The sequence below is a fragment of the Aedes aegypti genome, chromosome 2 (assembly GCF_002204515.2).
Source record: "Aedes aegypti strain LVP_AGWG chromosome 2, AaegL5.0 Primary Assembly, whole genome shotgun sequence".
Lineage (NCBI taxonomy): Eukaryota > Metazoa > Arthropoda > Insecta > Diptera > Culicidae > Aedes > Aedes aegypti.
Window position 1 is genome coordinate 279,199,612 of NC_035108.1, and position 27,893 is coordinate 279,227,504.

Sequence of the window (27,893 nt, forward strand, 5' to 3'; positions counted from 1 at the left end):
CTGTGGGAGTCATCATTGAATCGCGGTGATTTGCCTTCATTTGACGATTTGATTGACTTTCTCAAAGAGCGTAGCCGTGTTCTCCAGAAGTTGACGAGTTACGCCCATATTAATCAACCGCAAACGACGGCAAAATCTGGTCAACTGGCTTCCACGACGAAAGCCAAGCAAACGAAGATGTTTGTTCAAACGAATAAAGAAGCATGTCCTTGTTGCTCCAACCCCCACATCATCTACAAGTGCGCAGATTTCAAGAAGCTTTCTGTAGCAGAGCGTTTCGATAAGGTCAAGCGTATGGGCCTGTGCTTCAACTGCCTGCGTCCAGGGCATCGCACAGTGGACTGCTCATCGGATCAGCATTGCAAGGCCTGCGCTAAGCATCACCACAGCCTCCTCCACAACGAGCGCTCAGAAGATCCCAAGAAGAAAGTTAAGGCTACTCAGCCGAAGAATCAAGTGGAAGCAGAGAAGAAGGAAGAGTTATCGCCTGCAGCAGAGCAGCGCACAGTCAGCTGCTGTACACAAACGCGAGCAGCTCCGAAGCAGATTTTTCTGTCTACAGCAAAGATCGTAGTGTTTGGTTCCGGTAATACAACAACAACCTGTAGAGCGTTACTGGATTGCTGCTCCGAGTCCAACATCATCACGGAAAGATTGGCCAAGAAGTTGAACATGCAGCTTTTGGTGATCAACCCGCCGATTTCTATCTGCGGTCTAAATGGAATGGAGACAACAGCCAACAAGGTCGTTCAAACGAAGGTGTCATCTCGAGATGGTGAATTTTCTGCAATTCTGGACTTCATAGTTACGCCGTCCATCACCGAGTTGCCAACAGGTAAGGTAGAAACTCAAAGCTGGCCACTCCCTGCTGGCATAGAGCTGGCAGACCCGGCATTCAACGTGCCGGACGATGTAGATGTGATTATCGGTGCTGAGCTGTACTACGATGTTCTGAAGAAAGGGCGTCTCAAGATTGGAGCCGACTTCCCGATTCTGGCTGAAACAGTATTCGGGTGGGTCGTAAGTGGTCCTGCAAAATCTCAGCAACAGGCTAGCCAGAAACGAATATGTCAGCTGAACACCACCCACGAAGATGTCAATCGCACCCTCTCCAAGTTCTGGGAATTGGAGACGGGATGCTTCGTCAGTAAGATGACTGCAACAGAGCGTGCTGTAGAGCAGCACTTTGCAGAGACACACACACGCAACATCAATAGTAGGTACGTGGTCAGACTGCCGTTCAACGATCTGAAGAGTCAACTGGGCGACTCATACGAGAACGCAAAACGTCGATTTGGAAGGCTGATGGTCAGTCTTGCCAAAAATCCAAGCAAACAAGAGGCCTATAAGCAATTCATGAAGGAATATGAGACCCTCGGCCATATGCAGGAGGTAAGCGACAACCCGGAACATGGATACTTCATACCGCATCACGCGGTCTATAAGGACTCGAGCTCGACTACGAAAGTGCGAGTAGTGTTCGATGCTTCTGCGGCGTCTTCTACAGGAGTATCCCTCAACGACACTCAGCTAATAGGGCCCACAGTTCAGAGTGATTTAGTCACTATCATGCTACGATTCTGTACGCACCAGGTTGTTTTGACAGCGGATGTACCTAAGATGTACAGGCAGGTACAAATACACCCAGAGCCGTAGCGTGGCCTCACGGCGCCCTTGGCAAACCTCCCTTTGGGCGCCCCCAAGCCAATTTTGTTTTCTTGATGCGAGTTTGTATGTGATTACCGTTTACGTAAAACATTCCAAGTAACCATGCTACTCAAGCTGTAATTTTTGCAAACGGTGCACATAAAGCTACCACTATAATATATAACTACACTTGTAAGGAATTTAGAGTTTAGACGAAATTTTGAAAGAGGGAAACCCCCTTTGTTTTTTAATCGAAATTTTCCTCAAAGAGACACAAAACCTCTTCACTTTTTTATATTACGTTACAAAACAAAAGAAAACTTAAAACTAAAGGCTCATATGGCAAAGATATTTGAGTTAATATAATAAATTATGGCATCAATATGACTCTAGTTTTATGTTTATCGTTTATATGCCTGAGTTACAGCTTTAGCAACATGATTCTCGGGAAACTAGTCAATTGTCATTAAAAAATATTTTTAAAATACAACGGTATGAAAGTATTATCGAAATCATAAAAATATCATGCAGAGACTTAAGTATTTACTTATTTAGAAAACATTAAAATATTTGATAAATATCAATCGACGATGTACAAGACAGATTTTCTTGAGAACTGTTCAAAATAATCTGAAAGATGTTTTGAAGTAACTCATAAGAACATTATTGTCCTTGAGACGCATCTGCAGAAAATGCTGAGCTTCGCATTAATGAAATTATTCTTGAAATCGCTGGACTATTTAGTTTAATTTTTAATGTTGGATACAATGCGCTAGCTATATTTTTATTTGCTAAGAAAATTTTATTTGCTAAGAAAAATGCAGAGGCTTCTAGATACTTCATAAAATTTTGGCTAACAACTCCTCCAGAAAACATTGTTTTACTTGTTTTGCCAAGATTTTTCCGAAAAATAGAAACAAATTCTTCAAATCCTTTAAAAAGATTTGATTAAAAAACTTTTTCATTTATTTAGTGAAATTTTTAATTTTAATTCCCAAATAGTAACACGGAAAATAGAAAATTGTTTTAATCATTGATAAAAGGCACTTTGGAACAAGCGCAGAATTCATTACGATTTTTTTTTGCATTTCAAATATGGTACTGTAATGTGATCTAAAATTGGTGCTAAATCTTCTCCAGTAATAAATACTTGGTTTATACTAGGGAAAAACTAATTTCATTCTTTTCAACTCATGTTTGTTCTTTACTGAAACAAAATTCTCTGAAAATGTTGTTCAGGATTATGGGTTTTCCAGGTTGTGATTTTTTTAATATTTGGCCCATTGTAAAAAGATTACAAAGGAAATCCGTCAGAAACTCACCTTGCGTCATGTGAAATGTTCAGGATTTTCTGTTTCAATTACATACCGTACTCTGAGAACTCTGTGAAAGATTCTATGAGTTTCCTTCAGGTTTTTGTGAGAATTTGATTTGTGATAAAGTGAGATTGTCTTCGAAAAATCACTCTCAATAGAATGTTTGTTTTTTGTTGTGTTTAATTTGAATCATTATCAAGTGTATTTCGATAGTTCATTTTTTCTTCTCAACATCACTTAGAGATTTAGCAAATAATTATATTGTTAAATTTTGAAATAAATGTATAGAAATCATTCAAAATATAAAATAGTCTTTGGAAGCAATCCAAGCACTGTTTAACTTTTCCAGTATTACGTTAAGGGATTTCTTTTGAAATTGTAACTTAAGAGGTGCACGGAGAAAAAACACCTTAGTTTGAAACAACTAAAATTTTGGTTGAATTTCAAACTAACAATTTTGTTGTATCTAATCCAAAATTTGTTGTTCCAAACTCATTGCTTTGGTTGAAACTAAATTGTTTTATAGGCTGTTTCAATATAGAATCTTCGTTTCTTATTAATGGTTGTTTTGAACTATTTTTTTAGTTTGTTTCCACAAACAACTGGTTTGATTTTACCAAAAACAAGGTTATTTGTTTCTCCGATTAACTCTAATTTTCAACATAAATAAAAGGTTTGATTCTACCAAAGCAATACATTGAAACAAACTAAAATTTTAGTCCCGTTAAAAACAACCAAAATTTTAGTTTGTTACAAACCAATCTCATGTGTTATTTCTTTTTTTGCTTTCCGTCAGTTAAATCTATAGATAACTGCAGTTACCCTTGAAATCGGAAAGAGAACAACATAATGGAGTTTGTTTTCAGTGATAGGTTTTTCAATTGAATGTTCTTGTGAAGGTAATTTGAGTAAGTATGCATTCTTTATCCTATCTAAATAATACTTCCATTTTTCATGATCCTATTGAACTCTTTCGCTAAAATGAATGCGAAAATTCCCATGCATCCAAGGCAACGAGAAGTTCTGCTGCTGCTTCTGGCCCATTTTTCTATTCAATTCTTCAGCAAAGTGGGAAAACAAACTTCCTCAGAGTTTTGGATGTGCTGATTATAAAATACCGTGAATGTAATTTCAGATAAACAGAAAGTGCGTTATGGCTAGAAACCATCAGCAGAAACCATCTTTGACGGCGTCTTTCTTTTGATAGAAGAGCCTGTTGTTTCAGGATTGAAAATAATAATTTAAAAAAAAATGTATTTCAGGAAATCTTGATTAAATAACACTACTATAAACATGCTTCGTCATCAATAAAACAATAAAAAGATAAAACGTAGATGCACCTCACCTAAAACCAGAAAATTGGTTGAATCAACCAGCAAATTTGTTTGTTTTGAATTGATTCTTGTTTGAATCAAACCACTGTTCTTAGTTTGAAACAACCTACAGTTCTTAGTTGCTTCAAGAACTGTCAAATTGAACAACAAATGATCTGGTTGTTTCAAACTAAGATTTGTTGAAATTATCTAGAATATATTGGTACGAACAACATGAAATCTTAGTTTGTTTTCAATAATGCATTTGGTTGATTCAAACCCTAATTTTGTTTGTGCATAATTCAAACTAATATTTTGTTTGAAATTAACTAATAATTGGTTGTTTTTACCAATTATTTTTCTCCGTGTGCCATTGTTTAATAAATCTCTTTCAAAATCAGCATATGCTTGACGCATTTTGGCGCCCCCCACAGGCTGGCGCCCTTGGCGGGTGCCAACCTGGCCAACCGCACGCTACGGCACTGAATACACCCTGATGATAGAGTGTACCAGCGAATTGTGTGGTTAAACGACTCGAACGAAATGACTACCTTCGAATTAAAAACAGTCACATACGGCTGTTCAAGCGCTCCCTACCTGGCAACTAAGGCATTGACACAACTGGCTACGGACGAAGCTGACGCCTTTCCATTGGCAGCTCGTGTTGTCAAGGAGGATAGTTACGTAGACGATTTCATCACTGGTGGCAAATCAGCTGCAGATGTTAAGGAGACCTACTCGCAGTTGACCAACATGTTGAGCCGCGGTGGATTTGGCGTGCATAAATTTTGCTCAAACAGCGCAGAAGTTCTACAGTTAATCCCACCAGAGTTGCAGGAAAAGCAGGTAGACTTCGAGATGTCCGAGATCAATAACACCATCAAGACATTAGGACTGATTTGGAATCCAAGCTATGACTACTTCGTGTTCAACGTGCCACTCCCGGCGTACAATGAAGCTAGACCAACGAAAAGGATTGTGCTTTCGGAAATCAGCAAGCTTTTTGATCCGTTGGGATTCCTGGGACCGGTGGTGACAACTGCGAAGCTGATAATGCAAGAGTTGTGGCGTTTGAAGCTAGATTGGAACGATGAGTTGCCAGATGATCAGATGCAGCAGTGGCTAGCTTTCCGTGAACAGTTGGTTGCAGTACGACAAGTAAGGAAGAAAAGGTGTGTCATTCCCGGAAATACTGTGAAGATCGAGTTACTTGGATATTGCGATGCCTCGAAACGTGCATATGGTGCGGTTTTGTACGTTCGAAGCGAACTCAACGATGGCACTATCAACATACAACTAGTGTGTAGCAAATCTCGAGTTGCACCTCTAAAGCCGACCACTATACCTAGACTTGAATTGTGTGGCGCACTAGTGTTGGCACAGTTGGTGCAGAAGACGATTGAATCCTTGAAGGTGAAGTTCGACAGTGTAACGCTATATTCCGATTCAATGATTTGTTTGAGTTGGCTAAAAAAGTCACCAGCGCTGTTGAATGAGTTTGTGTGCAATCGAGTGGCTACCATCGTCGAACTAACTCAGAACTACAAATGGGACTACGTTAAATCCGAGAACAATCCTGCGGATGTGCTGTCTCGGGGATTGTATCCAGAGCAGTTGATCGAAGAAGAACTTTGGTGGAGAGCCGCACCCGAGCAATGGCAGCATGGAGAAATAGAAGATGAAGCCGTTCCTGTATTGGCAGATGATGAGCTACCGGAGCTGCGAAGTTCGAAATGTGTGCTTGCAACAACCGTGACAAAATCGTGTAACAACTGGATTCGAGTCAGCAACTTCAACCGATTGCAACGTGCCTGGGCATATGTTTGGAGATTTGTTGAAATAACCCGTACGAAGAAGAGAAACCCTGTCAGCAATCCCATCACAGCTAGCGAATTGTCCAGGGCTGCTCAAACTATCTTCAAGATCGTTCAACAGGAAGCATTTAAGGAGGAATTTAAGTACTTGCAGTCCACAGACAAAAAGCGGAACGACCTTTCAAGCCTGGCACCCTTCGTTGACGACAAAGGCCTCCTTCGAGTTGGTGGACGACTGAAGTATTCAAATATTCCATACGAGGGCAAACACCAGTTGCTGCTTCCGGAACGACATCCGGTAGTCGAGCTGCTGGTCCGCTATTTTCATGAGAAGAACCTTCACGTTGGACAGAACGCATTGATTTCGATCATTCGGCAGCAATACTGGCCGATCAAGGTGAAGACAACTGTCAAGCGAATCACCAGCCGATGTTTTAGATGTTACAAGCACAAGCCCCAGCAGTTGAACCAATTCATGGGTCAGCTACCAAGTTACCGCGTTACACCTGCGCCAGTCTTCGCTTCGACCGGTGTAGATTTTGCTGGACCATTCATTCTCAGGGAGAGCGGAAAGAAACCGAAATTCGTAAAAGCGTACGCAGCTGTATTCGTGTGTATGGCTGTAAAGGCAGTACATTTAGAGCTATGCACAGATTTGCGGTCAGAGACGTTCTTGGCAGCGTTACAAAGGTTTACCAGTCGGCGTGGCATCCCATCTGACCTTTTCTCGGATAATGCTACTACGTTTACCGGGGCTGCTAATGAGCTAGCTGAACTACGTGAGCTTTTCCGGAGTCAACTGCACAAAGACAAGTTAGCCGAGTTCTGTACCACAAAGGGCATCACTTGGCATTTCATTCCGCCACGAAGTCCCCACTTCGGCGGTATTTGGGAGGCCGGAGTCAAGGCAATGAAGCACATGCTGAAGAGAGTTGTTGGAGAGACGAGATTGACGTATGAAGAGATGACGACGTTTCTGTCCGAAGCGGAAGCAATCATGAATTCGCGTCCAATGTGCCCCTTATCAGACGACCCCAATGATTTCCAGGCTTTAACTCCATTTCATTTCCTAATCGGGCGTAGTGGTCAAGCGATTCCGGAGCCTTCGTATGACCAGGAGAAGATTGGTAGGTTGTCAAGATGGCAGCATGTGCAGTACATGAGAGATCATTTTTGGAAGAGGTGGTCCGCGGACTATCTTCATACGCTGCAAACACGCCAAAAATGGAAAGACGGTGTATTGGACATCAAAGTAGGAGCATTAGTGTTACTGCGAGAAGAAAACGTTCCACCCCAGCAGTGGAAGTTGGGCCGCATCACTGCTACACATCCAGGCGAGGATAAGGTGGTGAGAGTGGTCACCGTCAGAACAGCGAGCAGCGAGTATAAACGGGCAGTGACTAGAATCTGTCTGTTTCCAGATGTTGAATCTATCGACCCAACGGGGGGTGTATGATTGCGTAGAAATAAAAATACAGTCCATTTGGTTTCAGTGTAGAGAAATACATTAACAGAATTTGCGTTACCTTTCATATCAAGAAACCTTGTCAGATGAATCAGTAGTAAAATAAATCTTGTACCGAGCAGACGCGTCCGACTTTAGTTCTTTCCGACCATCAAGTATCGCAAGTCCGAACCACGTGAAAATTCCCCCCGAACATATACTAAGTATACTTTGTTTATAAGTATACTTCTTTTAGCCAAGCTGCACAGAAAAAAGCAACAGTTGTTTTACGCGAAAATAGGAATTTGACCAAAATTGTAAGGTATAAAACCAATAAAAAAGAATACAGTGTTCTGTTACAATATATTATATTGTTTTTAACACTTCAGTCGTCGCGCTGTTGTATTTTGTACAACACTGTTGAATAAACCTCGCTTTTCGTTAATAACAGCAGCGTGGTGGTTCTGACGGTGGGAAACCGCGCGACGACTGGAAGGTTAAATTGTATATTCAAACAAGAATGATATTGCTTCGACATTCAATTACAATACGCTGTATATTGTATCCAATACGTTAAATTGTACATTAATGGTTTATTCCATTCACTGAATGATACGTTTTTATCCGGGCATACATTCGCACCTGGATTAACATCTCAAGACTAACAATTGAAATATTTTAATCACGTTTTTTCTTTCCTTGACCTTATGTAAACTAATAGACCCACGTATGATAAATAAATTACAATTAGGGTGCCGGTACCAATGGTTGTAATGTACCAGTAGATTGGACTATGGAATAAAACGTACATTTTTCGATAAAAACGACATGTGTTATTTTTGGTGGATAGATCGCCTCTAGTTTAGTCGATTTGCCAAATTTCAGCTTTTTATTCTATCAAAAAGTCATATAAATAATTAAGTTAACGCAAAAAAATTGCTCCCTTGCACCAATAGTCGCCGTCGTGTTCCAGTAGTGGATCAACGGATGGAAGCAGTTTTTAAAATGGATGTATAAAAATGAAGAAAAGTCCCAGAGATGATCTTTATGCTTCATTCGAAAGATATTAATTGCTGTTTCGAGGGAAAAATGTAAAACCCATGTAAAAATTTACCATTTTGTTCAAAATTCCTTGTATCATTCCCGAACGTCTACTACTGGAGCACTAGCGCAACTACTGGAACACGTGTACCAATAGTGGCTCAAGCGATTTTAGGCTCAAAACATAATTTTATCACTCTTTTTATATTTTTCCCATATAGTAGAGATTGAAATCTTACTGTTGACGCCAAAAGATCTCTGTTAAGGCTTTTAGTTATTTTGTTATGATTTTTTAAAGCTTAGGTAGTCCACTAATGGTACTGGCACCCTACAATTACTGAATCTCAGGAGTTGTGAACCGTCTCTAAAATCTTGAAACTTACCTTTCGGTCCTTTTTACCCCGGCGGTCAGAATTGCCAAACGACTGCAGAGCGGATGAAGCACGCGCTGCCTTGATGGCTTCTTCGGCAATAGGATTCGGGCCGGATTTTTCCGTTTTCTGCTTTTTAATTTTAGTCGTCACTTCAAACTGTATATTTGCGATATCGTACTGCAAAAAAAGAGAAGAAAACGATCAATTTATAATACTCTTACCTCTAGTGAGTATGTCTTCAGATCCTACCGATTGCACCGGAGTCGACGATATGGTCGGCCCTATGGAACTGCTGGCAGCCGCGGGCGCATCCACTTTGGGCAGGGTGCCAACCGTTGGCCTGGCGTTGTATAGTTTTGGGGCACTGCTGACGACCGCCGGCGTAGGTTCTGTGTTGTACGATTTTTCCGGAACGGCAGAATGCTGCTGGGAAGAGTGTTGCTGCGGAACAGGCGTCGAATAGGTTGGCAAAAACGGAGGAACCGGTGGGGGTGGAATACGGGTTGGCACGGTGGCTAACTTTTGCTGCACCTGATTGTACGTCTGGGAACCGATAACGGTGCGCACTTGGGATGGGATGAACGGGTTGGAGCTAATTCCGCTGGAGGGACCGGTTGCCTTTGAAATTTCCGCCTCAAAGCTAAACGCGGGGAGTAAACACGAGTTTGAACTGATGTATTCATGTTTTGATTGATGTTTTACTTACCGGGACATTTCGTCCTCCATATTCTTGCGCTTTGAGCCCATTTTTCACTTTTTTCAACAAAATTATCAATAAACGTTTGCAATTTCAGTGAAAATACTAAACACACTTCGAAACACTATCGATTGTTTATGTTTGTAAACCGGTGGAAAAAAGGCGAGTTGTCAAAGTTCGTGATAGGAACGAGTGGAAAACGAAGGAACGCTTGGAAATTTGCGTTGCTAAAAACCGAATTCACAGACAAACAGACGTAACACTGACGAAATTTCCATCGACCACTCATTTAACGATCATTTCAAATTCGTTATGTTACAAATCTCACACCTAGAGGCGCGCGCATCGTTTTTCTTCGTGTTTGACGTTTCACACTACCGCCATCTGCCGGTCTTGTTGCACGAAACACCTTTTCGTGCAACATGCTCACCAGCTGATGACGGTGTAAACTGGGCGATGGATTTTGAAGAAATTTGTTCTAAGTGTTACGTCTGTTTGTCTGTGCCGCATTTGTTAACACTTTTGGCGTTTCAAAGCTAAACGGACACGAAGTCCACACCTAAATAAACGACTGATAACAACACAAGCAGCTATCGTTCTTGTATTTTGAATTTCAATTTATGGAAACATTATTTCTCATTCGATTTAGTTCAATAAGTCAGTACGTTGAGTTATGAGCATAGTTTTCTAAGTCGAATGGAGTTCTGTCGAATATGTGCTACGTCTACATCTGCGGATGTTGAGTCTGTTAGCATATTTGGAGGGATAGAACCCATTGCAAACATGATCCAAGAACTAAGTGGCTTAGAGGTAAGTATAATTTAAAGTGAATTTTTAAACAGTATTTAACATAGAATAACTTATAGATTCTGGATGAGTATGGTCTACCAGATGTTGTGTGCTACGATTGTGTAAATCGTTTGAAATCTGCACTAGAACTTAAGCAACAATGCTTGAAATCTGACGAAAAGTTTAGACGACTAATTCAGCAAGAAAGGTAATTTCCTATATACCAGGGCAAGGCTGGTAGAGACTTGGTCACTATTTTGCCGGCTGTCCATACATTTGAGAAATGCGGGAAGGGGGTATTAAAGTAGGTGTTAATGAAGTAGGAAATTTAATTTTCAATCGGGAATAATTTGGTAAAACTAAATTAAGGAGCTTTTATTAACATTTTGTTAACAACATATTACAAGGCATTTGCTATGTTTCAACAATGGATATTCTATGTAAGTCATCAGAACCCATAACTACTATACCAGGGTGGAAGATTCAGAATCATTTTCAACATGTTATACTGATGGGGTTCAGCAAAGCTTTATTCCTGGTATTACAACAATTAGTCTATATTTTTGGTAAAATGTGGTGAGAGCCAGAGACCAAACTACTTTAGTTGGCAGTTGGAACAAGAATGAAAAAATTTATTTCTACTTTCTATATACAGCTTATCATAGCCTACTATGAATACTAATTGTCGCATTACTTCCGACACTCCTCCTCGACAATATAGTTCAATACTCCTAACTTATCCCTTAATGTCTTCAATCGTAGATGCTGCAGCGGTTTCGTCAGTATGTCAGCCAACATGAACTCGGTAGGGCAATACTTCAGAATGATTTGCTGCTGCTCTTGAAGATCACGAACAAAGAAGTATTTCGTGGCTATATGCTTCGACCTCTTCTCTATCTTGCCGTTTTCGACCAGACGAATACAGCTTTGATTGTCTTCGAATGTGGTAACTGGCGAAGAAACGTTGACACCTAGATCGATTATCAGCTTCTTGAGCCAGCTGAGCTCTTGGCACGCCTCGGTTAAGGCAACGAGCTCCGCCTCCGTTGATGACAGCGCCACACAAGTTTGTTTCCTTGATGCCCAACTGACGACGCCACCTCCCAGTCGTATTAGGAAACCGGAATTGGACTTCCTATCGCGATGGTTGCCAGCCCAATCGGCATCTGCGTACATCTCGAGCCCGTCAGCTGTGGATCCTAGAATCAATTTGTGATTACTAGTCGATTTCAAGTACCTGAGCACTCTCTTGGCCTCGTGCCAGTCCAGTTGTGTCGGGCAGCTTGATTTTTGAGCCAGAATGGAAACGCTCACAGCTATGTCAGGCCGAGTATTAACTGCTACATACAGCAGACCGCCGATGAGACTCAGGTATTGAGTGTTGTTCGGCAAACGTAGTTCATGCTCCTCCTCCTTCTGCTGCAGGTAGCCAGGATCCAAGGGTATTTTCGAAGGCTTGGCGTTTTCTAGACCGAACCGTTCTGCGAGCTTCAGGATGTACCGTTCTTGATTAAGCTGGAATCCGTTACCATCCCTCTTGATTTCGATTCCTAGGAAATGTTTAACATCTCCTAGTGCTGTCACGTTGAAATGTTGCCTCAACGCCTGGTGAATAGCCTTGAACTCCTCCTCTGTCCTGCAAACGACTAACATGTCGTCGACATAAAGTAGAACGTACGTGTAACTGTTTCCTTTCCTCCGCACGTACAGACAGGGATCTGCCGATGATGGGTTGAATCCCATTTGCCGCAAAACTGCATCGATGCTCTGATTCCACACACGTGCGGATTGCAATGCTTCGCTTCAGTAAGCATACTGTGTTCGGCCCTCCCATGGAGTATCCTTCCGGTTGCCTCATGTAGATGGTTTCATCCAACTTCCCATGAAGGTATGCGGTTTTGACGTCCATGTGCTTCACAAACATCTGACGACGGCTTGCCACCGTAAGTAGCGTCCTGAGGGTCACCTGCTTAGCAACTGGTGCGAAGACCTCGCCGAAGTCCACGCCGTATTTCTGGTTGAACCCTTGTGCAACTTAACTTCATCTAACCAAATTATTGAAACCCCTCTCATCGTGACAACATGTCTACTTGAAAGTTTCAAATAAAGAGCTTTTGGTTTATGTGGGAATATTATAAGTTGAGTTTTAGAGGCATTAGGAGATATCTTCCATTTCCATTTACAAGTATTAGGAAAAAATATCCAAACTTTTTTGCAATCTACTACAGATAACACGCAGGCTGCGTCCTTTGGCGGAATGGCCTGTATAATCCACAAACAATTTTTGACATCCTCTAGGTAAGTCAGATGTGAAAATAATATATAATAGTGGTCCCAAAATGCTGCTTTAAAGAACACCAGCTTTTACAGGAAGTCTTTCAGACCTGGATTTCTGGTACAATGTATGTTAGAAAATTTTACAGTTTAAATTTTACAGTCAAGCCTTCATGCCAAACACTTTCGAATGCTTTATCTATGTCTAGAAGAGCAAGACCAGAAGAATAGCCTTCAGATTTGTTGGAACGAATCAAATTTGTTACACGTAAAAGTTGATGAGTAGTCGAATGTCCATGGCGGAATCCAAACTGTTCATTGGCAAACATTGTATTTTCGTTGATGTGGACCATCATTCTGTTCAAAATGACCTTTCTAAAAAGTTGACTGATGGAGGAAAGCAAACTGATTGGACGATAGCTAGAAGCTTCTGCAGGATTTTTGTCTGGTTTTAAAATTGGTACAACCTTAGCATTTTTTATGCTAATATGCCAACTGAAATCATTTGTTAAATATATCAACTAAGAATGATAAGCTACTTTCTGGAAGTTTTTTGATGAGAATATAGAAAATTCCATCGTCGCCAGTAGCTTTCATATTTTTGATTTTTTTAAATAATAGTTCTCACTTCTTCCAAATCAGTCGAACAGCCATTTTCGAAAACGTTCTCTTAATTGAGAATATTTTCGATATCCTGAGTAACTTGATTTTCAATTGGACTAGTAAGTCCTAAATTAAAATTGTGCGCGCTTTCAAACTGCATAGCAAGTTTTTGAGCTTTTTCGCAATTAGTTAGTAATAATTTGTTTTACTCTTTCAATGTCGGTATTGGTTTCTGAGTTTTTTTTTTCAAAATTTTAGATAATTTCTGAAGATTTAGAGCCTAGGGTCTAATGGAGAAATTTTATTTTCAAAATTTTGTGTTTCTTAATTGTGAATATCGTTTATTTTTAAATTTCTTTCTTCAGATCCTGCCATATAATTTTCATAGCAGGATCGCGAATGCGTTGAAATTGCCTTCTTCTCACGTTTTTAAGACGGATCAAGGGTTTAGGATCATCGTCTATAATCACGGATTCAAATTTTACTTTACATGTTGATATTGCAATGCCCCTGGCTTCAATAATGGAATTTGTTAAAGTTTCAAGAGCATTGTCAATACCAAGTTTTGTTTGTAAAGAAATGTTAACATCAAGAGTACTATCGATATGTGTTTCATATATTTTCCAGTCGGCTCGAAAATAATAGAGCTGATAGGAATGAGAATCGCTTCATGGGATATTTGAAATGTAACAGGGACATGATCAGAATCAAAATCAGCATGAGTAACCTCTACAGAACCTTTTCAAAAGTGACTAGAGTCGGTTAAGACCAAATCAATGGTAGAGAAAAAACGAGTAGGACTGTCAGGGTATTGAATTGATGAATATCCTGAAGAGCACTCATCAAATAAAATTCTGCCGTTGTAATGAATTTGCGAATAATTCCATTAGCGACGTTGCATGAAAGTATACTTGGCAAGCTGTGTTCCAACAGAAACATCCAAAGTTTCAAAAACCTTGGTTTCAAATGACGAAAAAAGTCGATGTTTTTAACGCCTATGAATGATGATAGCAACTCCCCCACACGTTCTATCCAATCGATCATTACAGTAATAAAATAAATATTGGATCTCTTTTGAGTTTGGATCCACGTTTTAAATAAGTTCCAGTAATAGCTGCTATTTGTAAGTTATTGGTTGTTAGAAAATGAAACAACCCGTCCTCTTCACCATTCAAAGAACGAGCATGTTCAAGGTTTTGAACATTGCATCAATAATTTGATTCAATTGTTCAGTTAAAAATTAAAATCAGAGGGAGACATGTTACTAGAAGTAGGTACATTTTCTGATTTGAAACAATTCGAGAAAGAAAATTTGAAAGGGAGGACCTCAAATTACCTGCGACAACATTGGCATAGGAATTTGCTTGGGTATTTCGGTTCGACGGAAGAAAATTAGCTTGAATGAGCATGATTATAATTTACCTGATGTGTATTACTATTAAGCAAGTGATCGTTAACTGAAAAATGAGAATCTTTGGAGATTCTGCCAGCGGTACGAAAAACGTTGTCGTTCATATGCCTGGTACGAGCCTCAACGATTGGCTTCCGGGAAGGGCAATTCCAAAAGTTAGATTTATGGTTACCCCTGCACTTTGCGCATACAAACTTTTTGGTATCTTCCTTCACAGGACAGACGTTCTTTAGCACGAGAACAACCTCTTCAAATTATGCATTTAGCATCCATGTGGCAACATTTGGTACTATGATCCCACTTTTGGCACCGACTGAGTGGGGTTCCAGAAATTCCCTCCAAGTTTCTGGAAATGTTCCCATGTCATAAGGACATCGAATATAAGTCTTGCTTTTTCTAAACCTTTAATATTGTTTAAATCACTTTTTTAATGTAATATTCTTGAGAATAATGCCAGATTGTGTTCTCTTTTTCATAATGGTTACTTGGACTGGAGAAAATCCAAGTAAATCATATAGTCACTTGAGCGACTTTTCAACACGACCTTGAACTAACATTCAGTTTTGTCGTCATAAGTAAAAAATATGCTTCTTTTCTTCAAGATATTTGAGAAGAAGTTCGCGATCTTCAAGTTTTCGCTAAAAACGCGACAGTCTCATTTCTTTGCAATTTGAATAAAAACCTTGATTCGCCTAATGGAGTTCAAGATTTCCTGCCCAGATCCTTCAAATACAGAACAACTGACCACGATTGGCGGTCTTTGTTTCCTCACTTGAATTAAAAAGCCTGGGCTTGGGCGAAAAAATTGCCTAATGTACCGAACTGATCACTCATTCATGAAAGATGAGTTCATATAGCTAATCAGATAAAGAATATTTGAAGTGAGTATTGAATATATAGGATTGTATATTGTATCATATTCAGGGCTGTTACAAAAATCTTAAAATCGTATCCGCGAAAATCGCGACTTCAGAAATTTGATCCGCGCCTAGGAACTCCAATCCGCGCCTAAAAAAATCTGTTTTGTTGGCATATTTACGACTCATTATAAAAAATGCGTAAACGTGCTTAATCAAAAACTAGTTTTTAATGGTACCGTAATCCGGGGTAACATTGATCATTTTTTTGAATATTTTTTAAATATTTCGTTTGAAAATGCAAATGTTGCAAATTTTATATTTTTAAAACAAGTACTGCCACCCATAGCTCGTGACTGTATACTGTATTTTGTTTTTTGAAAGAGTTAAGCATTTTTAAAAAAATGTTTTAAGCGACTTTTTGATTTAGCTGATATGGGGTAACATTGATCACCTATGTAAACAACGTTCAGTGATATTGAAAATGTCATTACTCACTTAAATCATGGTCCCTGAAGCCGAATATGAAGGCCAAACGCTTACAAGTCATTTACTTTTTGAGTTATTTCAAAATTAAAACACCTTGAACCACGGAATACGCCTAAATGTAGGCAATTGTCTAAGGGAATTCTACATTCTTAACAGTAATTCGTTAATGTTGCCTAATTGAGCATACTTATGAAAATTTTGACAACGGAATCATTTTTAGCGATGCCATTTTTAGTAAGAACCGCATTTTCCTTGCTCATATCGTTTGCTGAACTTATGTGAGATATGAATCTTCGGTAGTGTCATCCTTACCCATTGAAATCATTTTTTCGAAAAGTTGACAAATTTACGCATAAGGTAAACGCAATTTTCGCAAAAATCTTCACTTTCATTAGCTTATGAGTATGAGAAAGAGAAACACCATTCATGATTTGGTAATGTTCCAGCAATAAATGATAATACAAACTTTTTATGAGATAAGTCATTCCGATCAATGTTACCCCGCTGATCAATGATACCCCGGATTACGGTACTAAGTTGTAATTTAAAAATATCTTAATTGAGCAAGACAAGTTGGTTTACAGATTTCTGTCAACACTAAGGGTAGAGTTAAATTATGAAATATATTTAATTTACTCCAGTTGCGCCACTAGGCAGGAAAAAAAAAACAAAAAGCGGAAAAAATTCAATAATTCGAGTTTTTCCTGGAGAAAATTGTATTCAACAATATCACTCGAAATTTATTTGTCATCAACATTTCAATATATTTTATTTATGGAAAATCGTGCAATTTAATAAATGGTAGTGCCTAGTTTGCAACTATACTTACAAGGATAGGCGAACACCATCATATTATTTAAAAAATAATGTTGCTAAAAATATTTTTTTTTATAAGATGAAGAATTAAACAATAAGTTTAAAATGCATGCCATTCATTGTATGAAAACTGTTTTTATTTTTATAAAACTTCAAGTCTTAATACTCAATTAATTCGAGGTAAAAATACAAGCTTGTTGTGATAATTTAATATTTTCAACAAATTTCTGTTTAATGAAAATTGTTACATTTTTTCAGTAATATTTATTAGTTATTGGCAGTACATTGGACTATACATTTAAAACTCTCTCGACAATTGACACAAAATGCCCAACTATACAGGACAGATCTGAGCCACCAATTTTGATGAAATTTTAACAAGACCTTATTTATATATGTATTAAAACAAATGAAATTCCAAATTTAAAAAAATATAAAAAAATGGTTTGTAAACTACTTTGTTTGTTTAATTATGCGGACCTTATTATTTACACAAAAGTATTGACAATTTAATGTACATACAGTTGTGTTCAGAATGATAGTAGTGAAGCCGATTTTCATACAAAATTCTCAACTTTGACATACTGTAACTTTGTTTTCCTATGAGCAAAACGCATGAAATTTTGACGGAGAACTCTAAAAATAAAAACTAATATTACGTACGTAATGGCATTAAAACTTAAAAATACGTCATTCTTATAAAATTACGTCCAACGTGACTGAACATTTTTGTGATTCGAATAATATTAAGTCCATTGTGACGGAAAACTACATCATTTGTGACTTAGATTCACGTCATTTAACTTTCTTCAATATGTCGGGAACATATGACGTGAATTTCAAAGATTTTTTTTTAGTGTTTGGTTGAAAAGTTAGGCACCAGGTGAAATCGCTCAAAATAATGGTAGTGTTGATATCAGCTGCATTATGCTTTTTTAAATTTTTCTTCATTCATCGGTGTTCAACAGTTTTCTCCAAAGTTACAAATTTATGAATGATATATTTTTTTATTAAAACATTGTTGCTGAACAAACATTCACCAAGCAAAACTACTTTTATTTTGAGCGATTTCACCAGGTGCTAACTTTTTAACCGGTATCTTGTGGTGTTGATTCAACCATTGTACTGATTTTCAAAGCAGATCGTCAAATGGTTTTATGGTGATCAGCTTACACTGCAAGAGGTTTTATTTAGTTATATTTAAAAGACAATTTAAAAAGACAATTTACACCGTCTTCAGCCAAAGGCTGCTCAGACTGAACATTACTAACATTAGACAACGGACACATGGAACGACCAGTGGACCAGTGAAGAATTTTTCGTTTGACGAAAAGTTTTCTCCGACTGGGGTGGGAATCGAACCCACACTCCGTAGCGTAATACGCCTAAACGACTGACGCCGCTAACCGCACGGCTACGAAGCCGTGTCGGATTTCGACACAAAGTATTGATTGAGGCATACTGCTGACATGTTATCGTGCACCGGCGGCGGAAGGTATGCTAATTCCTGGCAGATGAGTTTCACACAAGGACAATTTGTCGGCAGAGCTTGAAGATTTACATCAATTATTGCATTAATTATACATACAATTTTTAGTGTTGCGTTCCATTAACTTCAACTAATGTGTATCTTCTAGATTTACAATACTTATTCTTATGATTTACAAATAAAATGTTACTGCTTTTTATATTTCCCTGAACAGTATTTTTGATATCAGTGACTTTACTGATACTTATACTTATACTTTACTGCTCTCAAGGAGAAGATGACTTGGATTTTCTGTTTTAAATAGAAATTTCCTAATTATGAAATCACGACTGTATGTATATAACTTTATGTTTGTCGCATGATTTAGGAAATCCGCGATTTTCGCGACAGAATTTTATCCACCCGCGTTTTTTTTTTTTTTTTTTTTTTTTTTTTTTTTTTTTTTTTTTTTTTTTTTTTTTTTTTTTTTTTTATTTTGTCATGTATTTTAAAAGGTTTACAATATTTCAAGTATTTCAAACTTCAGTGTCTAGATGAAATTCTAACGCATCAATGTCAATTACATTATCGTAGTTGTTAACAAATATTACATATTGAATGAACGTTTTGAGAAGTTTACATTTTGCTTGTCGTCTTATGCCTTGCAGTACAGGCTGAAGTAGATTTGTGAAAGAGAAAACTCTATTTGGTACAATGAGTTGCAGCTTATGCTGTAAGACCGCCCACGCTGTCGAGACTCGTACACAGCTTGAGAATTTATGCTCCAGATCTTCCCTTGATGCGTTGCAGTTCTGGCACGAAGGTGAGTCGATTCGTTGCATCCTAAACAGCAGATCTTGATGCATGAGTTTCTTGTTCACCAGAAGAAACCACATATTCCTCTCATAAGACCTTAGTCGACGATCTGATATATTCCTCCACACTGCTTTCCAGTTGATATTCGGGTCTTCTTGTACCACTTTTGGCCGGTCGGATTTCGACACAAAGTATTGATTGAGGCATACTGCTGACATGTTATCGTGCACCGGCGGCGGAAGGTATGCTAATTCCTGGCAGATGAGTTTCACACAAGGACAATTTGTCGGCAGAGCTTGAAGATTTGGTGGGTTTTCACGGCTGTATAATGTTGAAAAGTACTGTAGATCTTGACTTTCTCGCAAGTGTCTATTAATCAGTAAGGATTTACACTTGAATACGGGTAACTGAAGTTTTAATCCTCCCTCTTCAGTGGGTAGTGATAACTGATGTATTGGTACCCTCGTGCTATACCCGCTCCAGATGAAGCTTCCCATTAGTGAAGTCATTTTTGCAATGTGTACGTTATTTGGAGTCACTATTGATGATACATACCAGATCCTCGACGACACATGCGTATTCAACAGTGAAATTCTTTGGTGCAGTGTTAGTGCTCGCGTGCGATGATTCCATAGTTGATGTGCAAAATGGGAAACGAGAGAGTCCCAATTTAACTTGGACATGAGACGAACAGAGTTTGCGTAGACTATACCCAAAATCTTCACTTTGTTGTCTGTGTTCAGCCAATCAACGAGTATACGATTCCTTGGAGATATCTGGCCGATGTCAACTGAGAACGTTTTTTGCAGATTTAACATTGCTCCCGCTCGTCGTTCAAAGAGATTAAAGGCGTTTCTCACACTTTCGATTTTTTGTGGACATGAAGTGACGACAGTTATATCATCAGCATAGGCGGTTACCATATCGTCGGGTCCATTGCAGATGTGTTGAAGATGGGAGATGAGGGGGTGTAAGTACATCACAAAAAGATGCATTGATAAAGGATCACCCTGTCGAACTGATCTTTCGATAGGGAAGGATGGGGACAAATGTCCATTTATCATCATTTTCGAAGTGGAAAGCCTTCCAATTGTCTTCAACAGATCTATCAGTCTGGGGTTCAGACCAAGGTTACCCATCGTCCGAAACAAGAATCGTCTGTCAACACGATCAAACGCGTGATCTAAGTCGAAGCTGATTATTTTTCCGCATCTCCTAGTTCTCCTATAGTAAGCAATCCTGTCCTTAATTGACAGTGTGGCCTGGAAGATATTTTTTTTCCCATTGGAGCATTTTTGCGCTGGACTCAGAATGGAATGTGCTTGTAAAATGCGGTCCAGACGAGTTTTGATTACGCGCGAAAGAAGCTTGTAATCACAATTAAGCAGTGATATAGGACGATAACCTTTAATCGTTCTGTCGTTTCCTTTCTTTTTTACAAGAACAATTATTCCTTCTACGTATTCGGGAGGAAAGTTGCCGTTAATTGCCTCATTTAAAATAAGATTGAGATGACGATGAATTATGTCGAAGGTTTTGACGTAGAATTCAACAGGAATACCATCAGCTCCAGGAGATTTTCTTGATGAACTCGACTTTAAAGCAATAAATATTTCCTCTGTATAGATTGCGTCCATACATTCCTGGTTTAAATTACTGTCTTCTGGGACCACCCTATCGCAATCATACCGACTCTCTTCATCAATTTCACTTTGCGAGAATAGAGTCCGATAGTACCACACCACATGCTGCTGTATGCTTTCAGATTCGTTGAGAGTTTCGTTATTATTCGTCATTAAGCTTTCAATCGTGGTTTTCTTGCGTTTTCTCTCCCCAAGCTGGAAAGCCGAGAGAGGTTCTCCTCTGAAGTGGTCCTCGTTGATCCGGAAAAACGTTTCTGAGAATCTGCGTTGTAGTAGTAGCATTTCACTTTTTAGACGGTTGATAGTCGCGATCATCGCTGGGTTCCCGTAGTACGCATCATAAGCCTCTCTCAGCTGGACATACAAAATCTGCTGCTGATGTTGAAAATCCATGAATTTTTCACGCGATTTCCAACGAAAGAATGATCGTATCTTAGGTTTTGTGAACTGGATCCACCACTCCATCCACGAATTGTAATTCCTCCTTTGCCTGGTCCAATACGTCCACTTTAGCTCGAATTCCTCCAGATTGTCTGCTGATAGTATGTGCGGCCTGATAGACCAAAACCCCTTGCCATGTTCCCTGCCGAGCTGCGGAAGGCACAATCTCACAGTTAGTGCCATGTGATCCGTAAATGAACACACATGCACATCAGCTACACGAAGCTGGCTCCGGAGATTACTGCTGACATACAAACGGTCAATTCTTGAAGCGGTATTGTGGCGAATATACGTGTATCCTCTTCGACCTCTGCTCAACGGGTTCCAAATATCGATCATTTGTAGTTGTTGTAAAGTGTTACGAAGAGCTCCGCTGTAGTTACTCTCTCCAGTCGCGTCGCTTGGTTCTATCACAGAGTTGAAGTCTCCGCCGATAACCAAGTATTCGGTGGATTGTCGTAGATAGTGTGGAAGAGAATTGCTGAACAGATACTCACGCTGATTCCGACACTGCGTGCCCGAGGGAGCATATACATTACACAGAGTAATAGAGTCGTTTATACGAACTGTTATAAGTCTCGTGTCTAAACTTCTCTCCACATGCGAGAAACGAATATGAGCTTTTAGAGCAATCGCTGTACCTCGTTTAGTATGGTCTACGTTACTAATAAGATTGTAGCCAGGAATAGCTAATTGATCGTTCTCAACTTCTTGTAAGAGTATTATATCTAAATCGTGTAGACGTACGAAAGACTGCAGTGCGTTTAATTTAGTGGTGTTGGATATTGTATTGGTATTAATAGAAGCTATATTATATGAGAAAAAATTCATTGCTCTTCTGATCGTGGTGTCTTCAGGAAGGATTTCCTAGTACGTGGTCGCGATTCTCTAGTTTGTGACACAGATGATCCATCAGTACCGCTATCGTCATCCCTTTTGTGTTTGCCGCCGGTTATAGTCTCCTTCGATCCAATCCTATTTGGAACCCTGAAGAGTGGGAGATCGGAATCCAGTGAGAAATCCATTGCTTGTGTTTGTTGGTCGATCTGCTTAGATGCGTTGGATGTTCCGATTTTCTGCGAAGAGGAAGAAGATTCTCGACTACCGAAGGGAGAAATGTCCAGCTGTGGATTTGCAGAATCTTTTTCAGCCGGCTTGGTGGTCGAAGTTTCTACGACGGTAAGGCTCTCTGAATTATGGCTTTGGTTTTTCGTCGCCGGTTTTTCGGCACGCTGCGTGTTGCTGTTGGTGGAAGAGGAACGGACCGGAGCTTTCCGGACAACATCGGAGTACGAGGTTGGTTTAGCAGACCTTAGTCGCTCATTCACACTGGCTTTTTGCACTAAAAGCTTTTTATTTTGAATGCAAGGAATGCCGGTGTGGACACATTCTCCGCAATGCCGGCACGTTGCACGCTGTCCAGAATAAGTCACATAGGTACTTTCTGGTCCGATGTTTATGTAGGATTTGATTTGTTGTTTCAATACCATTCGGACGAGACGGATTCCTGTAAACAGCCCGCTGAATTCATAGTCATCACTCCATACAAGCTCTTGTATTGACACCACATCGCCATACTGTGACATGTGATGTGTTATCTGCTCATCACTTACATCAGCAGAGAGATCGTGAAGTTTAACTTGTGTACACCCATCTTCCATCAGAATACGGAGACGATACTTTTTTTTTGTTACACTCGTATTCATGTTTATTGTCATGTAGTTTTACTACTTGTTCGGCAGTAGCGGTATCCACCGTTTGTACAAACGCACATCCATACACATGGCTTATTTGGATACGTAGTAGGTTCTCTTTTGAGAGACCGAGTTCGCGCGCGACGAAGCTATGTACTTCCTTGAAGGACGGTTTTCTTGGTATGTTCGAGAAATCGATCCGAAACGTGTTTTCCCGGATTTTACGCGAAGTCATTTTGATTACACCGTCTGTTACTAGGTTTAACGCGACGGTGCATCAACCGACAGGCGCACCAGCGCCGACTTTTAAGGATATCTGCGGTAATTACTTGAAAGAAAGATAAAAAGTTCGGGTGTATAGTAGAATCACGTCTGCTCACATTGAAAGTAGCAATCCAACTGCGCTTGGCTGGCCAAATCCGCTACAAATCCGCGAAAATCGCGAAATCCGCGAAAAACGCGAAATTCGCGCCTGTTGTAACAGCCCTGCATATTAAAAGAATTCTCAGTTAAATTTTGAAAGAATTCCTAGGGAAATCCTTGAAAGATTCACTGAATGAATTCCTAAAGAAATTTTCGAAGTACATAATTCCTAAAAGAAAATTTCGGGTGACTGTCTCAGTTGAATTCCTGGAGAAAGTCAGTGTACTGTCACGATGAGTCCCCAAAGAAATTTTAAGAAGTACGTCTGAGAAGTGTCTGTTAGTTTTCTTGACAAATTAAAAAAAAATCCTTATGAAATTTCCTTTTTAGTGACCTGGTCCCTGATGGGTTTTGTTTTGTTTTGATTTCTAAGTGGTCTTTTTTGGTTCCTGTTAAGTCCTATAATTGCTAAAAACTGTACTCAGTACACTAAAGTGATGCAATTTTTACATTTCAGTATTCTCGAAACCGTATATGAAAGGAAGGCTGACCCGGACGTCCCAATCATAAGCTACAAAATTTTATATGATCAAGTGATCGAACATGTGCCACCGGAAATCGAAACCGAGTATGTTGTAGAGGTGGAGGCGAATACTTTGGAGCGAGTCTCAAAAACAAACGGAGAAAAAGTTAAAATCGAATACATAAATCCACCAATCGAAACAATTCCCGCAAAGGTAGAAGAAATAAGAGATTTTCCAACGGATGTGGAGACGAGCTGTGCAGTCGAGGTAGAAACAAATAGATTTGATGAATTTCAAAATGCAGCGCAGAACGAGAAGTTGATCAAAAGTACAACACTTGAACATTACACATTCTACAAAGACGTTGATGGATCAATTGGAAAGGATAAGCTTCCATCGACGAAAGTTGAAGTCCCTCTTAAGCTTAAAACCGATTGCACCAAAAAGGAAGATAGCTTAAGAAAAACTAAAAAAGCAAAACCTTTTAAATTAAGAGATAAAGCAAATGCGTCTGAAATTGAGGCCAAACCATCGAAACGAAAGCAATTGAAGGATAAAGAGCAATCAACTAAAAGCGATGATAAGGACAACGGTCGGCCCTTCCGGTGCTGTGGTTGCGAGCGCACTTTCAGCACTAAACTGGAGCTATTACAACATTCGAAAGAATCTCATGCATCTCAGAAAACGTCCAACTGTGAACGGCCATTCGAATGTACCATCTGCTACAAACGCTACACCAGTGCCAGGGGGTTCAAAATCCACCGTAAAAATGCGTACCAACTAAAGCAGCACCAATGCTCGTCGTGTGGCAAAAGATTCCTCAATCGAACGCTTCTGGAGAATCACGAAAGGACTCACACCTCACTGAAGCCCTTCTCGTGCACACATTGTTCGAAAACGTTTCGGTCCAAATCGAATCTGTTGTCCCATCTGAAACTTCACTCGGAAATCCCAGAGCATACGAAACACGTGTGCAAGCTGTGCAACAAAGGTTTCAGTCGGAAAAGCTATCTGAAGCATCACAACAGTTTGCTTCACAGCGAGGAAACGCCCTTCGAGTGCACATTCTGCCCGAATCGGTTCAAAGCGAAAGCCAACCTTCGGTTGCATCTGAGAACACACACCCAGGAGCGACCGTATTCTTGCGAGATGTGCGACAAAAGCTTCATGTATCCCACCGATCGGAAGAGGCATATGCTGCAACATACCGGTCAGAAGCCGTTCAAGTGTAAGGAGTGCGATAAAGGGTTCACACGGAAAACCCTGTTGAACAAACATCAGATTTCTCATAGGAGTGAGACCGCTACAGGGGGAGATGGTTGACTTAACAGCGATTAAGATTATGCTTTTAACATTATGTTTAACAATTTTAATGCTTAAATGTACAATAAATGCGCATCTTTACACTTGTACATAAGTATCTTCTTCGAAAGCCATCGATCGCAACACAATTTTGAATAGCGTCCGGGACGAACGGTACCAAGTCACAGGTGTCAGGCTTATCGTGCCTCAGAATGATCCCGAACCACAAAGGGATCCTAAAGGAGTACCAGGGCGCTTCCACAGTATCGTGCCCTTCATGCGCTACCCGGAATAATGGTAAAGGTATCTTGTATTTCTCCAAGACAATCTTCAGTCTAAAGTCTGAGGCTAATTAGAACTGCCTAGGATACGGAAATAATGGTTTCAATTTGTCAGTCATATATTGCCTTGAGACTGGCAAATTGAAACCATTATTTCCGTATCCTAGGCAGTCCTAATTAACCTGTTGACGCTGTTGAGCTCAATTCAACTCGATCACGCTCATCAATACCACTATCAAGAAGAGCTAACACTAATCTTTCTGATAGTGATGTTAGTTTGCGAGGGCGGACTAAGAAGGGCTCAACAGCAGCAATTCTGAAAAAAAGGCTCAAGACCTCTTGGGCCCTTTTCAAATGTTTGCATATTATACTTCGCAATAAACGAGTAGTATTGAATATGTAATGTAAACATATACCGTCAAGCAACCATTCACCGTTCATTTTAGAAAAAAAATCATATCCGCATTTAATATGAAGACTTAATCACTTAATATGAAAACTTAATCACGACATAACAATAAATCCAACAAATATTACGCGTTGCAAGAAAAATTTTGATTCCAAGAAAATCCAGGCTAATCCATTGGGAAATTTCCTACCACATTAATCATAGTCACCCGCGACCTAAAATATTAAATTATGTCAACGACTAGATCAACGATAAGTTTCGGTCTGCAGTACCAAATGGATTATATTGATTTTTATATGATAATTATGGTTAAAGATCATCAGTGATCCGGGTTAGAGAAACTGTATATTCCTGTTCTCTAATCCGGTACAAGGTACAATTGAATGAATCAAGTGGCTCATCATTAATAGAACGAATAATAGGTTAGAGAAGGAGCAATTTCTTCCTTTCTGAGTCATACAAGAAAGTATTCAATGAGTGGTCCTTTTCTCGATAACAAAAAGGCTCGGGTCGCTTATAAGCTCACAAGAATAAATTACCTTAAATAATGTTTCATTTGAGCGATTCCGGACCACATCACTGGATTGCAAGACCTTTTTCTAAGTCCATTGGCTTTGAAAAGTTACAAATCGATAAGGTTTATCTACAGATCATCAATTGCTAGCACTTCTGGTGTAAAGAGTTATGTATAAAAAAAATCAATTGCCGTCTCATTTTGGAAACCGTAATTCGAACAAAAGAAAAGAAAGGAAATTTGAATGCAGCGGCATCGAGAAGAAGCTGTTGCAATTGGACTAATGCCATGCTGCTTACTGTCACTGAATTTAATCTACTGAGTTGCAGTGCTTGCTGTGGTTTATTTGTTCTATGCGGGGATTGCTCGCTGCGCGTTATTTCCGCGAAGCAATCCAAATTTTTAAATTTCCCCGCAATATTACCCAATAAATTCACGCCTTTGCATATTAACCAGGGTCCATGCACCGTGCATTTGTGTTTTGACTGAAACACAATAAAAAATTCTAATTTTCATAAAATCTCATGGCTCATACGATGAAATACATCTTACTTGTAGTCTCCACAAAGAAAACTTGTAGAAAATATTAAAACAAATTAAGTCGAACCTTAGAAAGAAAATTGTGAATTCTTGGCGTTTCTACTAAGAGTTCTTTTAAATCTCATTATTAAACAGAATTCACATGATTTTGACTACATACACAAAGTTTATCAAAATGCATTACTACAAAAATTACTTCATTGCATCAGTTTTATCTTATTTTGCTAAAGAAAACACAATAAATTGTAAAAATTGTGTGAATATTCTGTAGGAATCTGTATATGTGCACGGTAAATGGAGGCCGCATGGCGACTGGTGACTAAACGGTATCAGTAAACGATTGCTATAGCACCTTTTTAAGATTATTACTTTTCCAGAATATAGTTGAATGGCGGCAAAAGCATGCAAAAACTGAACTTCACTCTAGCTAACTGATCAAAGACGAGAAGGTTATCAAACTAGGGGCCCAGATAGCCGTAGCGGTAAACGCGCAGCTATTCAGCATGACCAAGCAGAGGGTCGTGGGTTCGAATCCCGCTGGTCGAGGATCTTTTCGTAACGGAAATTTTCTCGATTCCCAGGGCATAGAATATCTTCGTACCTGCCACAGGATATACACATGCAAAAATGGTCAATCGGCAAAGAAAGCTCTTAGTTAATAACTGTGGAAGTGCTCATAAGAACACTAATCTGAGAAGCAGGCTTCGTCCCAGTTGGGACGTAACGCCAGAAAGAAGAAGAAAAAGAAGGTCACCAAACTAACAAATATAGCTGGATTGCAAAGATTAAATTAGAAATAATTTCTAAGTTTATTTGGCTCCGTAATGCCATATGAACGAATTTAGATTTTTCATATTTTGTTTACATTGTCCAAGTTTTTTTTATAAATTTAAAGGCAATGAGCCATGAAAGGTACCTATTCCCATACTCTGTCTGATGAGTCGTCCACCTAGGGCTTTTTCATTCATTATTAAAACTCGAATTATTTCAATTTTTCACCGATAGAATATTTT

At 39.3% G+C, this 27,893-nt stretch overlaps 2 protein-coding genes across 5 annotated transcripts in view; one reads left to right on the forward strand and one right to left on the reverse strand.

Moving 5' to 3' along the window:
• The window catches only part of LOC5573648 (RNA-binding protein 42), a 65,472-nt gene extending 55,666 nt beyond the window's left edge, over positions 1 to 9,806 (reverse strand). For all 3 annotated transcript variants that reach the window (XM_021845172.1, XM_001660924.2, XM_021845171.1), the window contains exons 1-3: positions 9,656 to 9,806; positions 9,199 to 9,589; positions 8,959 to 9,126 (exon numbers count right to left, since the gene is read on the reverse strand). In XM_021845172.1, the coding sequence (XP_021700864.1) occupies positions 8,959 to 9,126; positions 9,199 to 9,589; positions 9,656 to 9,696 (600 nt within the window). In that variant the 5' untranslated portion in view covers positions 9,697 to 9,806. The remainder of the gene's footprint in view (positions 1 to 8,958; positions 9,127 to 9,198; positions 9,590 to 9,655) is intronic.
• A 382-nt stretch (positions 9,807 to 10,188) lies between these two features.
• LOC5573647 (zinc finger protein 1 homolog) lies at positions 10,189 to 25,246 on the forward strand. Of its 2 annotated transcripts, XM_001660923.2 has the most exons (3): positions 10,189 to 10,456; positions 10,513 to 10,643; positions 23,828 to 25,246. In XM_001660923.2, exons 1-3 carry the CDS (start codon positions 10,343 to 10,345, stop codon positions 25,155 to 25,157), a joined length of 1,575 nt encoding a protein of 524 aa, XP_001660973.1. In that variant the 5' UTR covers positions 10,189 to 10,342; the 3' UTR covers positions 25,158 to 25,246. The 2 variants fall into 2 exon arrangements, with proteins under 2 accessions (XP_001660973.1, XP_021700866.1); XM_021845174.1 differs by lacking the exons at positions 10,189 to 10,456; positions 10,513 to 10,643 and adding an exon at positions 22,057 to 22,432.
• The last annotated feature ends 2,647 nt before the right edge of the window (positions 25,247 to 27,893 follow it).